This window comes from Antechinus flavipes, chromosome 2 (genome assembly GCF_016432865.1).
Source record: "Antechinus flavipes isolate AdamAnt ecotype Samford, QLD, Australia chromosome 2, AdamAnt_v2, whole genome shotgun sequence".
Taxonomy (NCBI): Eukaryota; Metazoa; Chordata; class Mammalia; order Dasyuromorphia; family Dasyuridae; genus Antechinus; species Antechinus flavipes.
This window is the reverse complement of record NC_067399.1, coordinates 410,865,445-410,882,468: the sequence shown is the minus strand read 5'-3', so window position 1 is coordinate 410,882,468 and position 17,024 is coordinate 410,865,445. Positions and strand designations below refer to the sequence as shown.

The following is a 17,024-nucleotide window of genomic DNA, read 5'->3' as shown; positions in this document are numbered from 1 at the left end:
GATAAGATTATTTGAATGCCAAACAGAAAGTGTTATATTTGATCATGGAGGTTGTAGAGAGCCACTGAAGTTTATTGAATAGGAGAGTGACATGATCAGAACGGCACTTTAGGAAAATTACTTTAGTAGTTTAGTAAAAGATGGCCTGGATTAAGGAGAGACTTGTCATGATGAGATCAATCAGAAGACTGACAGTAATAGTCTAAGCATGAGGTGATAAGGGCCTGCACCAGGGAGGTAGCTGCATAAGTGGAAAAAAAAAGAGTACTTTTATGAGAGATGCTACAAAGGTTAAATTGACAGAAGTTGGCAACAGATTGGATATTGGAAGCAAAGAAGGGAATGAGACAAGGATAACATCTTGATTTCTAACATAGACTGGGAAGATAATAGTACTCTTGATAGTAACAGGAAAGTCCATAATAGTGGAGACTTTTCAAGACAAGATGTCAGTTTTTGACATGTTGAGTTTAAGATATCTATGGGATAACTAGTTTGAAAACTATATGATCACAAAGAAAGTATGCTCAAAGATTTCTCCCTGGAGAAATTGCATAGATTGATACTGTTATCAATTTAATTTGTATTAATCTTGTTTCTTCAACTAATTTTAAGCACCTCAGAGTTACTAAACTAAACTGCCTTATAGTCAGTCAGTCAGAAAGTATTAATCTTTTATTATATGCTAAAAATTTCTTTCTATTTCTCTTAGATCTCCCCAGAGTACTTAGGAGAGGGCTAAGTACATAGAAAAATTTCAATAAATACTTGTGGGACCAAGTAAAATGAATATGGTATTATATGTAATTAGAGTTTCATTATTAAAAAGAAATAAATGCCACTCTAGTTCATTGGATCATAGATTTTAAGATGGAAGAGACCTCAGAGGCCATTTAGTCCAGATATTCTTAACCTTTGTGGGTATCCTGGACCCCTTTAGCAGTTTGCTGAAGCCAAATGATTCCTTCTCAGAATGTTTTTAAATAATTGATGTAAATGTTAAATTTCAGTTAGAAAGAAGTTAATGGGGGAAAAAAAGAGTGTCATTTTTTTTTCCAGTCTAAGTCATAGGCCTTATGAAATCTACCCACAGACCCCAGGTTAAGAATCCACGATTTACTCCAATCTCTTCATTTTAGAGATGACTTCCCCAGAATCATATAAGTAGTATCAAAAGTGGAATTTAAACTATCTCCTCTAATCCTAAAGCTATTAGGTACCCTTTCCACAATATTTTGCTGCCCTTAGGACAAAAAGGCTGAATAATTTTTTAAACTTTTGTTTATTTAATTCTTTAATAATAGCTTTTTATTTTCAAAATATATGCAAAGATAGCTTTTGACATTCATCCCTGCAAAACTTGGTGCTCCAAATTTTTTCTCCCTCCCTTCACTCCACTTACTGTCCTAGACTGCAAGTAATATAATATATGTTGGATTATATATCAATCCAATATATTTTGGAGTATGCAATTCTTCTATACATATTTCTACATTTATCATGCTGCACAAGAAAAATCAGATGAAAAAGGAAAAAATGAGGAAAAAATCAAAAAGCAAACAACAAAAGAAAGGTGAAAATGCTCTCCTGTGATCCACATTCAGTCTCCATAGTCCTCTTTCTGGATACAAATGACTCTCTCCATCACAAGTCTATTGGAATTGGTCTGAATCACCTAACTGTTGAAAAGAGCCATGTCCATCAGAATTGATTATCGCATATTCTTGTTGTTGCTGTGTACAATGTTCTCTTGGTTCTACCCAACTTAGCATCAGTTCATAAAAGTCTCTCGAGGCCTTTCTAAAATCATCCTGCTGACATGAAAGTCTTTCCAGGGCTTTCTGAAATCACCCTGCTGATCATTTCTTATAGAACAATAATATTCTATTACATTCATATATCACAACTTATTTAGCTATTTCACAACTGATGGCATCCACTGTTTCCAGTTCCTACCACAACAAAAAGGACTGCTACAAACATTTTTGCACACATAGATTCTTTTCCAAGAAGGCCGAATACTTACCAAGTTGGTGACATTTAGGAGAAGAAAATACTTTATATAAAAGCATTTTGCCCCCAAAGTTCCCCTAGAATCCGAGTTGGACTCCTTATTGTAAAGTAGAGATCATCCTGGGTTCTTGAAAATTATGAAAAGTGGAGGATCAGTTCAGTCAGTCATTGATGGACTAATATAAAGGGGGGAAAATATCATGTGATTTTCTCACCACTATCTCCATTATGTAAGAGAACAGAATACAAGGTATAGTAAAAAATAATATCAGAGACTTGGTTCCTGGCTAAATTTTACCACTACTAGGTTACATGAGCTTAGTTGAACAAATTACTTCTCTCTTGTTCTCCCACAAATTGGACTGAGTCAGATAATCTCTAAGCTTTTTTTCATATTCTGATTTTTAAATAGTTCTATGACATAATTTTATTAATTATATAAAAGGAATTATTTTCATAAGATCCCCATGTATTTTGTGGGGAAAGAGTTTTCTTCCAGATTTATATACCATTTTCTTGTCACTTTCTTTTGTCTAGTAGATATAGTTACTGTTTGGGGGTGTTCTTCAAGAGGAGAGCCTGCATGATTCTCCTTTGAATGAAAGCCATTTTCAGTTGTTGGGAGAGAGCATCATTCTCCTTTCATTCATTCAACAAATACTTATTAAATACCTACTATTTGCCAGATACAAAGACAAAAATAAAGTAGTTTTTACCCTCAAGGAGTATTTATTCAATTGGATGTTGTGATAGACTAGGTATTCAGTAATAAAAATTCAAAAATATATACAAAATGATGTTTGGGAGGAAAACTATAAGAATCTAGCAATCAAAGGGAGCAGGATAGATTTTATATGAGATATGGTACTTGAACTAGGGCTTCTCAGAGGCAGGATTGCATTCTATGTGTAGGGGACAGCCAGTGTAAAAGTACAAAGATGGGAGATGGAAGATGATATTTGAAAAACAGCCAGAAGACCAGCTGGGTTGAAACACAATTCCTGAATGAGAATAATATTCAAAAAACTTAGAAAAGTAGATTGGAATCAGATTATGAATGATTTAAATACAGAGACATTGATATTTAATCTTAAGGCATAAACATCATAGTTTTCTGAGTAAGGAAATATCTTGGTCAGACACCAGAGTTTATAAAAAGGAGAAAAGAGAATCTCAAAGACAGTTCTGGGATCTATCCATGCATAGCAGGATGGGACGTAAATAATAATACAGAAAGGGGAACTGAGAGAGAAAGTATCATAAAAAAGAAAAGAATGTCTAGAAGAAAGGGATAGTTAATAGTTTCAAATGCTGCAGAGAAATCAAAATATATGAGGAAAGAGAAAAGAACACTGGATCTAAAAATTAAGAGATTATTACTAACATACTATATCTGATGCAGAAAGTAAAATGCATCGTGGGACTGAAACCACCATATATAAGAAGTATCCTCTTAGCTAAGATTACATATCATAATGACAACACTATTCCATCTCTTCATTAACTCAAAATCCCTTTATTAGCAAGTAGCAGAAGGAAGAACAATTATTACATAAAGGTCATGTTTTCCTTTCAGATCCTGATTCCAATCTCTCTGTATGTATCCATTGAATTGGTGAAACTTGGTCAAGTTTTCTTCTTACACAATGACATTGACCTGTATGATGAAGAAGCTGATCTATCCATCCAATGCCGAGCCTTTAACATCACTGAAGACTTGGGCCAGATTCAGTACATCTTCTCAGACAAAACTGGGACTCTGACAGAGAACAAAATGGTATTCCGACGTTGCACCATTATGGGCAATGAATTTTCCCACCAAGAAAATGGTAAGAAGTGCTAAAATAAAGGACCTCCACTATAGCTTTTGTTTTTCTAGGGGAAAATATATGCAAGAAAAATTCAAAAAAAAAGAAGTCTAGCATACTTAAAATGATATGAACAAAGGTGGCTTATCTGAACTCTCTCCCGGTGCCAAATGACAGTTGTCAAATTGCTTGATCTCTTTGGAGTTTTTCATCTTGGTATATACTGACTATAAATATTCATTCTTACAAAGCTAATAGGGTGTGTTTTTTTAATTGTGTTCAGCTGCAAACCTTTGGCCTACCATTATTGAAATGTTTAAAACAACTCTCTGTTACCTGGGACATTGTTATGTAGAAGATTATTTATATGTAATGAGGGCACATATTTTACTAACACTGGAATGGGAGACGCATCCTAATTGTAATACAGTTCCACAATTCAATCAAAATGTCAGAATGAGTTCAAATTTGAATACCTACATACTCAAAAAAAAAAAAAAAAAAAAAAACTCTTTTCTTGTCGACCCATCCCACTGCTTCCCATGGAGGTAATTCAGTGTAGCAGGATCTGTTGTCCAAATTCTTAGGCTGTCAACAGCCAATTGAAGGAAGATCTTAAGTAGAACAGTTAGATAAGACATGGTTACTTCTGTCCCACTTGAACTGAGGACTTTCTCCTGGAACCATACCTAGGGAATAACAGCATTATTTTGGACAAATCTGCTAAATTCCGTGGGCCTCGATATCAGCATCTGTAATGTGAGGAGGCTATATTTGATGGCATCAAAGATACCTTTCATGTCTAAATCAATTATTTTATGATCCTAAGAATAAGACCTCATTTTTACCCTCATGGAGATTGTAGTCTGATTAGGAGAAATAAGAACACATATAGAAGAACTACAAGAAAAGAGAGAGGGTGATGTCCCTATAGGAAAGGTACAAAACTGTGAGAATTCAGAGAAAGGGGAAACAGGATATTATTGCTAGCAAGTTAATTCCTGTTTAATTTATCATCTCACTGATAGTACAATGATTGTATATCCTAAGCATCTTGGAGCCTTGAAAAAGAGGAAGAGAAAGGGAAAAGGAAAAGTGAATAAGCATTTGTATAGTGCTTAGTAGGTACCAGGCCCTGGACTAAGCACCTTCACATGTTTTGTCTCATTTGAGCTCTACAGCAACCCTGCAAGATACATGCTATTATCTCCATTTTGTTGAAGAAACATTTTGCATTTGAGGTCTTCATGATTCCAAGTCCAGCACATTGTCTAATGCATCATCAGTTGCCTCTAAGCTTTGGACCTAAAAGCATCAAGTTTAAGTGAAGAGATTACTGAATTTGGAGTTGAAAAACTGGTTTGAATCCCTGGCTGTATGACCTTGAACAGATCACTTTCCTCTCAACCTCAATCTCTACATTTCTTAAACAAATGTGATAATCCTTATATTATCTATCTCAGGAGGTAATTAGGAGAAAAATAGTCAAGCTTTGCTAACAATTGGAACTGGATATGTAATTTCATGGGAATTCACAAATAAAAAATTCCTTCTGTTGATGGAGGTTGACACATCCTGTGTCAATACATCATGATCTTAGAAAATTTTCTAATGCCTCAAGGAGTTGTGACTTGTTCAAGGCCACACAGTCACAAGGCTGTATTAGCCAGACTTGAAAACTTTATCTTCCAAGCTCTGAGGCCAGTTCTCCTTCACTAAGCCTTAAAATAACAAATAAGAGAAAGTAGTACTATGTTATTATATAGATATAGATATATATTATATTACATATAATACTATATTATTGGTGAAACTATTAAACACTATTATGGTGATGTTGGTGAGGGGAGGGATCAGTTTTTTAAACATCATTTAGCAGAACTATTTCCCTCTTTCCCCTGTCCCTATTATCAATCTGAATCACCAAGCTGGAGCAGTGGATCTGGCATCAGGAAGATCTGGATTCAAATGTAGCCTCAGATACTTAGTAGATGTATAACTTCACAAAACTCACTCAGCTTCTTTCAACTTCATTTTTTTATCTGTACTTCCAAAGTTGTTGTGAGGATAAAATGAGGTATTGGTAGAGTGCTATTAATTGCTAACTATTATTATAATTATTGCTACTAATTACTTTACAGTTTCAGGTCCCAGGTCCTAGAGCATAGGTTCTGGGTGATTGACTTAATTTGCTATGTTTCTAGAATGAACATTTCTGACTATGTTAGCAACAGGGCACTTGTCTTTGCAGCCAAACGTCTAGAGACTCAGAAGGAGGTAGATTCAGATGACGACGACTGGACCAAATGTCAGTATGGGGCCTTCTCAAGTACTGGTACAGTGAAATGCCCAGGAAGAGTCAAGCCCCTGAGGAGGAGCCAGAGTGCCCGTGCCCATTTCCAGTGTCATACTCGGCACAGGTCCGTGGGGAGATGTGACAGTGCCCAGTCTGCAGTGGCCTTCAACAGTACCATAGTAAGCCATATCTCTTTCTTTACATGCTTTAGAAGATTCATCTCTGGTATGGAGAGAAATACTGGCCAGGGAGGGTAGTAGGAAATAACATTTTAGAAATGATACTGTTATAGATGTTGCCCTTGTTCTACAGATTATAACACTAAACAGTAGAAGTTACACAACTACCTATTTAAAATTGTTTTCTGAAGACAAACCCAGAAGATAACTAGTTTAAAAACCATTCCTGGGGGGGGGGGGGGGAAGGGGAACTATTAGGAAGAGGAAGGAAGAAAGGAAAAAAAAAGAAGAAAAACTTTAACAATGGAAATTAAAAGAAAGAACATACTTTTGAATCAAAACTCACTCTGTGTTAAAGTTGCAAAAAGCAATACCAAATATCATTCAGTTGAGAGAATCCCTGGCTTTTTGGAGCAAAAGAAAAACACAAAGATGTCCCACGCAGCTCAGGAATGCCTTTTCTGACTATCACTAAAGAAAAAAGGTATCAGTTTGAATCCTTCAGTTTACAGATTATCCAGTTATTCTATGTGAATACAAAATTGATTGACTATTGAACTACTCTATAGTTAATACACACTTAATGAAAACAATTGTGAATTTATTTATTTAGTCAATCAATGAATTGTTGAGCATCTATTCCACAAAAGTGCCCATGAAAGATTACTGAGGAAGATACAGAGAAGAATAAATCTGTTCACGAGTCACACCTTCCACAGTGTACACCAGTCTAGAAGAGAATCATCTTTTTTGTTTGAGATTTTTTTAAAGAATTATAAAGGACCATAGAGACTATCAGTCCAAATTATTTATTTTACATATGACAAATGTGAGAACGCAGAGAGCTTATGGCTTCCCCAAAGTCACATAGGTAATAAAATGACAGCTGGAATTCAAAACCAAATCATCTATCTTCCTTGTAACCATGACATCTCAAAAATTAGACATACACAATAGTTCCAATGTTAAAATATGCTAATTCACAAAAGAAGTATTAATTAGGCCCTGTGAAAGTTCTCTGGAGGGAGAAATCTCTTCTAGTCAAGTAGCTCTTTAAGGTTTGCATCATACTTAACAAATATCATTTTATTTGAGCTTTACAACCACCCTGTGAGGTCAGTGCTATTATTATCCCCATTTTACAGATGAGGAAATTGAGGTGAAAGTGGATAAGCAATTTTTCCAGGGTGGCATAACTGGTGAATGTCTAAGGTCAGATTTCAATTCAGGACTTGCAGATCCAATACTCTGTCCATTAGAATACCTAGATGCTGAGTCATTTGCCAGTTTCCCCACATCTCTCCTTCTGATTTGTTCTGTTTCCATGTCTTTTAGATCATTCCCACCTGACTATCTTTCACAATCTCCCATGTGGCTGAGAAAACTCTCCACTGAAAAGGAAGATAAAACTCCCTTATCTCTTCACATCATACCATTTTGTTCTCACAGATCATCCATTTATTCCTATCATGGCAGATATAACAAGCCATAGCTCTAATTTGAGGCTTTTATCAATCACTAGGGTAAAGGACATGTTTACCAACTCTCTCAAGACTCTAGAGAATGTTTTAATTGCTTTACCATAGCCTGGCCTCCAGGCAGTTTTAAATGACAGTTTCTAACTGAATTCTTTCAATAAGGCAAAGCAGAGAGAATGAAGCAATAAATGACTCACACAAAACTCAACTCTAATTAGCTGGATGGACAGGTAGATTTAATAAAATATTCCCCACAAAATCATAGCTCTGCAGCACCTTCACAATTCAGAAGTCACTTGGCTAATGTTTGTAATGGAAAGACAAGATGGAATGACAGGAAAAGAACTGGAAGTTCAGTCAGGATAATCCTGCCTATTGGGATGTCCCTTCTGCTGTCCATCTGGATGGATAAGGAACTCTCTGACTATTTGTCAGTTTTCTGCTTTGGCAGAAGGAGCTCCCCCAAGAGGAAACTTCCTCTATTGAGGTTTACTGGATATAACTTTGCAATTTCAAGTCTTAGAAGGTTCCTTATCTGTAAAATGAAATAAGAATACCCATTCTATGTATCTCAAAGAATAGGACATTTCCCATTCATTCAGCAAGCATATATTAATCACCTACAATATGTCAGGAAATTCTGGGTTCATTCCTCTCTCTGCCACATGCTGCTTTTGTGACCCTGAGCAAGTCACTTCATTTATCTGTGTCCCAATAAACTCCGTAAGATTATATATTGCAGAGAAGGAATTGATCTGCAGTAGTGAAAAAAGTGCTGATGAAATCACAGATTCAGTCCAGAGGCTATGCCTGAGTACAAGAATTAGTCTATTTCCCTCAAGGAGCATACATTTATTGGGGGAAACAACAAATACAGAGATTAGTATATGCAAAATAATTTAGGGGGTAGACCCTAACAAACAGGGTGTTTGGGATGGGCTTTATGTAGAAGATTGTACTTGAGTTGATCTTTGAAAGATACTAGGACTTCTACAAAGGCTAAGGTGAGAAGGGATGGAGAGGACAGTATATGCAAAAGCACAGAGATAAGAGAAGTAATATAGTTAGAGAGTAACCAGTATGCCTGGTAATGGATATGAAAGTGTTTTGAAAAGCCCAATGCACTGTGCAAATGTTATATTTCTATAAAAAGAGAGGTAAAAGTGACTGTCAAGACCTTTTTCTCCAAGCAGAACCTGGCCCCATGAGTAATTTAATTTTTTATAGGCTCAAGATAATCTTCAAGAAGGTGTTGTGATATGCAAATTGAGTGTTTTATATAATATTCGAAGGCTTCAAGACCTCTGAGAACATTGCACAAATATCCCTGATTGCAATAGCAGAATTTTGAATTGCTAGATTGGAGGTCAATGCTCATTACCGGGAACTTCTAAATGGGTCTCTTGGGGGCCCTTTAAACTTTAGTTGTTCTTTCTCCCCCTCAATCCTAGTCTTATAGAAATTTATCTACTTAAGAAATATGAAGTACACTATAAAACCCTTAAGGTGATGTTGAAAACTGAGTCTTTGGTGATATCAGTGTGATTGTAATGAATCCTCCAGATATGTAATGCTAGAGAAACTGAGGCAAGATAGAGATTAGAGAGTATTTAATAATTTATTTAAAAGGGAGAGATTTACTGGGACCAAATGGATCCATGGTTTGGTCCCAGAGCTGAATGAGACTATCCTCTCCAAGAATCCAGCAAACAATATGAATTCTCAATTACCCATATATACATGGCTCAGACTCACGGGGTAGATTGAGGCAAGGATGGAGTCAGGGTGCTGAGAGCAGGAATGGGACTCTAACAGGGTGGGGTGAGCCTCCAGAGAGGGGGATGACATAATAGGGGTAGGCACCCCGGAGATGGGGAAAGGCATCTTGATTAGACAGTATCTGACATTTGGATAGCTTGGGAGGCATTCTGATATTCTAAAACATAAGATCTTTTATCCCTATCAAATATTCTGATTAAGAGGGAGGGATGGTTTCACAGGACTGACCAGACAATTATAAACTGAAACAGAACAATTAGGGAAACTGAGTCAGGACTGGGTCAAAATAATTAGGGAAATTGAGTCAGGACAATAAAAGAGAACTGTTGCATAACAGGTACATCAGGCTTCTTGCTCTCTTCTATCTAGATCCTTCTGCCCACCCACCATACTAGAGTCTATCCTTATCTTAGTCAATAAATGACACTCATCTTTTGATTCCTTCTCCTTTATCTTAGAATGTATTCAGTTACTGTTTGTCTTTTAAAGTTGGCAGACCACAAATATAGCAAGTGCTGCTTTCTAGAGACCTTGTTCCTTGGCTGTTTACTGGTATCTCTTGTTCTGACAAGCTTCCCATTTAGTTTTATTTTTTAACTACCCTTTTCTTCTCTAAAGAACAAGGAAACTTGAGGTTGTGTCTTCTAATTGCGTTGCTATAGTTTTATTGGCATGCATGCCTTTGGGAACTGAAGCCCTGGTGTTTTCAAGAGGATATTGAGCCAATATTTACAAGCACTGTCATAGAAAATAAAATGCCCTTTTCCAGGCCTCTTTGGATTGGGGTTTTTTGTTGTTGTTGTAGTATTTTTTTTTTCATTTCTTGTTCTGAATAGACATTCTTTGTTTAATTTGGACAGTCTTGCAAATTCTTTTCTATAATCATCAGACCAAAAATTTCAGACCACAAAATTTACATATTAGCACCAGACCTACTTTTCAACAAATGCCTTTTCTGTGGTCTGCTCTTCCTTCCCCTGCTCTTCACCCACCCAGAAAAACATAGGGACATCCAGAGCTTCCTTACAACATGGGGAATAAAAAGGAGAAACAAAGGGCATTCCCAGTTTTGTAAACCCACTGCTTGTTGTTGTTAATTAGGTTTTTTTTTAATTAGATATGATCCAAAATCTTTCAGATCCAATTCATAAAGCATTTATTAGATGCCTACAATATAACAGCTACTATTCTGGGAGTTGAACAAAAGTGAAGTAAACCCATCTCAAAATTTGGCTTTCATTTAAGAGGGGGGAAACTAACAAGAACAAGATAAATTGAATCAATACAAGATACATATGAAGTCTTTGGGTGGGGTGGCGAGTTGGAGAAAGCAGGAAGGAACAGGAAATTAGGAAATGTTCCTGGTAGGAGGTGGCGCTTGAGTTTACTCTTAATGGGAACTAGGGATTCCAGAGGGTAGAGATAAAGAAGGGAGAGCATTCTGGAAACAGAGAATAGAAAGAAGATGGAATGTTAAGCAAAGTAGGCTTTATAGTTTGGCATGAACATAAAGTAAATGTGAACATTGTAAAATCAGCCAGGAAAAATAAGTTAGAGCCAGATTATGATAAAATTTAAATACCAAATAGGAGAATTGGATTAAAAAGATTGGTAGCCATCTGTGCTGCCAAACCATCTGTATTAATCATCACCTCAAATCTGATAGTGCTGTTAATAAATGTTGCCATAAGTTTTTATTAGGACCAGGAAAAAAATATTGAGTTCTTTTAACATAAAGTATCTCCCCCCTTTTCTGTAAAATGTTTCTCCTATTTATGTATTTTACTTCTTTCCTTGCCTTGCTGAAAAGTCCTTGACAAAAATTTCTGAAGCTTCCTGGGTCTCAGAAAGAAGACCAAATTCTGATTTCTTTTTCTTCTACAATAATAAGCTGAATCCATATGAACAATGGAAAAAAGGCCAATTCCTGAGCCAAATATAGTTCAAAAGTGGGCTCTATGTTCAGTAGTGAGAATGGGAATAAGAAGGCATCAGAATTCACCTAAAGCTCTTAGACATTCTGCTAATATTAATTTAGTTAAGTTGTAACTCTTGCTATGTAACCTTTCTCCTACAAGCAACAAGTTGACTTTGAACCAGCGGCTCTCAGGAGCTACAAAAATATCAAAATTAATTATTTTGTTACATAGGTAAGTTGGAAGAAAACTAGTAGTCATAGAGCAATAGTACTAATTATATGCCAGGCTAATAATTCTCTTTCCTATCCTTCCTTTTACATGTTAGACTTCTCCTATTAGAATGTAGGATCTTTGAGCAGAAGATTCCCTAGCTTGCTTATATTGTTCTTTCTAAAGCTTGACGCAGGGCCTAATGTAGTATTTAGTTAATTATCTATGTTGGTAATAATGATGATTTTTTTTTTCCAAATTCTTTAGTCTATTTATCAGACTGAACAGCCTCTGAGGCCTCCAATTAGACTACTCCTTGACACTGGAAAGTTGTCCAAGGCAATTTCATAGTGCCATAAGAACATGTGCTACAGAATTGCTCTCCAGGATTTTGAGACCCAGACTCCAAAAATTTAACTAAAAGATGCCTCCAGGTTCAGTTTTTCAAAGGACCCTCCTATCATTTGTGCTGGAGTCTTTTCCCCAGTGAAAGTCGTTAAACCTGTGTCTTAGAACAAAAGCAAAAAGTATTTTAGTTGGGTATATTGGTTGGGCTATCTGAACATGACAAAGCAATTACAATAGGCCAACTGACCTTAGGAAAAGGTGGAGTATGGTGACTAACAGTGTGTGGAACATCTGGAAAACTCCATACTTCAAAATAATTTCTCCCACTAGCCTACCAAGCCCTAAAATGGAAGGCAGCATGGCATACCACATTGTTTATGGAGTCAGACGACCTGAGTTCAGATTCTACCTCTGATGCTTATTTACCATCTATATGAATTTTGACAATTTTTTAAATACATCAGTAAATAAACTTAAGGAGGTTCAAAGTACAAATTGTACTGGATTGCCTCTGAGGGCACTTCTAACTCTAAATCTAAGATACTATAACCTAAACCTTTTCAAACCTTCATAGATGGTTTCATATATTGCTATGGTGTGTGTTTGGTTTTTTTATCATATGAAATAGTAACCAGGCAACCTTTCAGAGATGAGTCTCTATGCATTTATTAATATTTGTCCTTGAAGAAAAAAATCTATCACCAGGACCATATTTAGAACCTTTCCATCTCAGTAAAATATGAAGAGATCATGCTTCTCTGGCATAGACTTCAAGCAAATGGGATCCCTACATCCCTTAATAAAAGGAATCAAAAAGGGGTTATATTGATCTTGCTTCCCTCACAATCTTACTGCTAGAACCCAAATCCCTATTTATCTTGTATTTTATTTACTTTATATATATTTATATCTATATATCTTGTTTCCTTCAATAGAGTATAAGTTACTAAAGGAAAAGGTCACTTCACTTTTGTTTTTATATTTTCAGTGCCTAACAGGATATGTGGTATACAGGAGGTACTTAACATTGCTCTTTGATTGATTATTGATTGATAATAGAGAAACAATAATACCAATTAACACAGTGCTAAAGTTTACACAAAGCAATTTGCTTACATTTTTAAAATTTGATCTTCACAATAACTGTTTGAGGAAGGTGTATTAAGCCTGTTTTATTGATAAGAAAACTAAAAATAATTACACAGGTAGTACCTGAAATTTTTAAAAGTCTAATTCATTAGTCCATACAGTTTAAAATAAATAGCATTTACATATCATTTTAAGACTTGCAAATCACTTTGTAAATATCTCATTTTAATCTCACGATAACCCCTAAGAGGTAGTTGCTATTATCGTCCCCATTTTACAGAAAAAGAAACTAAGACAGAGATTAAATGATCCAGGGATCTCACACTTAGTATCTCAGGCCAGATTTGAACTTGGGTCTTCCAGATTTCAGGATCGCTGTGCCAAATTAGAGTATTTATATTTATATGGAGCCATGATTTTATCCTTGTGAGCACTACATTCCCTGATGTACCAACTCTTCATGTCTTCTCCTCTTATGTAACTTTTATTCATGTCTTTCCACAAATCCCTTACAGAGGAACCACTCAGGCCTTCTTAAGGTCTTTTCAGTATCTTTCAGGGTACAAGGAAAAACTCAATGAATTAGAACATCTTAAAGCTAGAAAGATCCTAAAAGGCCATTTTGTCAGATTAGAAGGATGAGAAAACTATACTAATTTACCTATTACATAACACAAAAATTGATTTTTAAAAGTATGGATCAGCAATTACAGCTCATCGTGAGTTTGGGAAGGAAAAGATGGTGTGCCTGGGTATGTCCTTTTTGAGTTTTGGGGACTGTACTCTCTTGGTTGCCTGACCTCCCTAACAGTGTGAGAATAGTAATATTAAATAATTAAATAATAGTAATAATAGAGTAGTAATGGTATGTGTATCATTGAAGACAAATGTACTTTTGTGGTTTTGACCAATGTTTTCCCTTCGTGGGAATCAACATGTCATATAAGAAAGAGAAGGCTAAGATGATAACATGAGACCCAGTTTAGTACATGTTTGTTGCCCAAAAATTCCAAAAAGGGAATTGGCTGCCTCCAAATGGGATGTTCCTTCTTGAAACAAAGGATAGTGAGTTACTTCTCCCAGGAGGCTTTCAAGAAAAGGCTAGATAATGACCTATCAGGTGTGTGGTTTGGGGTTTGTTTTGGCTTTTTTTTTTTTTTTTTGGGGGGGGGATGGGTAGGGGTCAGCCTAGATCATCACTGTGGTCCTGCAATTCTAATTCATTCCTAATGCCTGGGGAGATGGGAACAGGGTAAGCCTAATCCCTAGCACAGTGAACCATTAAGAAAATAGTTGTAGTGAAGGAATATATCATGGTGAAAATGGGCATCTAGTTTGGAAGATTTAGGAGCAGAATACCTCAAGAGAAAGATTTTAATGCTCACATCCTAAGCTTGCTTTTCTCTAGTAGTGCAAAAACCCTTGCCAGTAAGCGCCTTTCCCTGTAGTCCATTTACCGAAGGAATTCTCATTCAAATGTTTTTCTCCAGGAAAAAGATGTAACTCCAGACCAAGGTCTCTTGACAAAGGTGAAAGATGCCACCTTGAAACTGGAAACTTTGACAGCCCACAAGGTCACCAAACCTTCGCTCTCCACAGGGTCTTCTATCACTGATTTCTTCCTTGCACTGGCCATCTGCAACTCTGTCATGGTCTCCACAACAACTGAACCCAGGCAGCGGGTAAGGTGTCATGAGAGTGTGGGAAATCTTTAAAGACAACCTGAATGGGAGTCAGAAGATAGGAATCTTAGCCTTACTTTTAAGCTGTGTGATCTCTCCAAGCCACTTTTGCCTCTCCTTAGTCATATATAAAAATGAAGGGGTTGATCTCTAAATTTGAGGCAGCTGGTGATATAGCTGGACCTAGAGTAAAGAAGATCAGAGTTCAAATTCTGCCTCAAATACTTAATAACCATGGGAATAAGCCATTTAATCTGTTTACCTATCTTTCTTCAACTATAGGGATAATTAGAAGTTTATTGTAAGGACCAAATGAAATCATATTTGTAAAAGCAGTTAGCATAGTGCCTATAAAATAAAAAGTGCTATATATAGCTATAAATGGTTTAATCCCTTCTCCTCCTCCAATTTCTCACATTCTTTGATTAGGCAGCTTGGTGGTACAATAGAGAGAGTACTGGGCTTGGAGTGAGGAAGACCTAAATTCAAGCAATTTGGCCCTGGACTAGTCATTTCTCATTCAGCCTCAGATTTTTCATCTAGAAAATGATGGTGATAGATTTGATAGTTCTGAAGTTCCTTCCAAATCTCAATTTATGACCTGATAGCCCAAAAGTCTGTGGAATACTCTCTCAAGTTCCTTCTAATCCTAAAACTAATAATTCTATAATTCTAGCTCACTTTATAAGAAGACTGGTTAGGTAACCCATAGAAGGCAAACTGCAAAAAAAGGCATCAAGCTTAGAAGACTAATCCCATTAATGATTGAAAAATAGTTATGACGATGACAAAGCATTTGTTAAGTGTTTAGTTTTTGCTAGACACTGTGCTATGTTTAGCATACAAAAACAAATTAAGATAATCCCTACCCTCAAGGAACTTGTACAGAAAGGGGAAAGAAAGAAAGGACAGAATGGTTTGGAAACAAAGCTCATCTAAGAGAGACCAGAGATTCAGGAACACTATAACAATCCTTTCTCTTTATTATTTACAAAATTTTTTATCATTTATAAAATGTTTTTCTAAAATCTTGAAAAGCTGGGGTTGGGAGGAATTTTTGAGATAATTTCATTCCATACTTTCCTGAAGAGCCAATGTCATCTACAATAGTAGTGTCAAACTCAAAAATAGTGTGGCTTTGTTGTGAGGATTCCTACAGAGTGCACATTAACCTAGAAAACCACATATGATCCAACTCAACAAATACCTATAATGAAATTCTCTAACTTTTTATTTACTTATTTGTATATATGTATGTTGTGCTTGATATATACGTGCTTGATAGTTATTAAATTATCCATGAGTAATTCACATGAATCATTACATCTAAGCTGGTTCCCACCATGCTTCACTTTACTTTCCAGCCATCTTCTTGACAGATGTTTGGATACTTCACATGTATTGCTATAATACCTTTCCTAATTTCCAGTTTGGGAACCATAATTAAAGTAATATTGCCATTTTTACTCAGAAAGGGTACCATTCATTATCCTTGTAAATCTCTAAACAAAAATATTCAAAAAATTTTTGTCCTTCACTCCCCTATCTATGTTATGCATTCTAATGAGAATATAAGAATTTGGGGTGGGGAGGAAAACTACACATGAATATCAACTATGTATTTTTATCTGTGAACTTTTACTTAATTTGTTAAATATTTCCCAATTATATTTTAATCTGGTTCAGGTTATACTTGAGAGGGTTGGGACAGCAATGAAACATATTTTTGACATATCTGATCTACAACATTCCTGTCTAAGAGTCATCCAGTCCATTCTTAAACGTTCTCAACATCTTATAATTTACAAAGAATTTTCCCATGCATTACCTTATTTGATCATCACAAAACCTTGTGAGATAGATAAAGCAGATATCATTAGACCTTATTTTACAGATGAATTAACAGATTCAGAGAGGTAATACAGGTTATTGGTAAATAATATTATAGAAAAATAGCATATTTGTATAATAATTTTTAAATCTTCCAAGAGAGAGGCCTTTGGGCATAGAGAATCAGAGAACATTAGTATTTAGATAATTTTAAAAGTTAGTACCTTTGTTTTCTAAATGACAAAATTGAAGTTGGAAAAGGAAAAGTGGCTTCTCCAGGTCAAACAGTTCATTAGTCATGCTATCACTTGACCTAAAAATAGATCTGAATAATATAGCTACTGGTAAAAATGACCTCTGAGTAACACAGTCCAGCAGAATTAGAACTTAGAG

The 17,024-nt window shown here is 35.7% G+C and overlaps 1 protein-coding gene across 1 annotated transcript in view; it reads left to right on the top strand.

The window, feature by feature from the left end:
* The window catches only part of ATP10B (ATPase phospholipid transporting 10B (putative)), a 313,742-nt gene that overhangs the window by 246,587 nt on the left and 50,131 nt on the right, over positions 1–17,024 (top strand). The window contains exons 11-13 of the mRNA XM_051978841.1: positions 3,590–3,842; positions 6,073–6,296; positions 14,610–14,801. Coding sequence (XP_051834801.1) covers positions 3,590–3,842; positions 6,073–6,296; positions 14,610–14,801 — 669 coding nt within the window. The remainder of the gene's footprint in view (positions 1–3,589; positions 3,843–6,072; positions 6,297–14,609; positions 14,802–17,024) is intronic.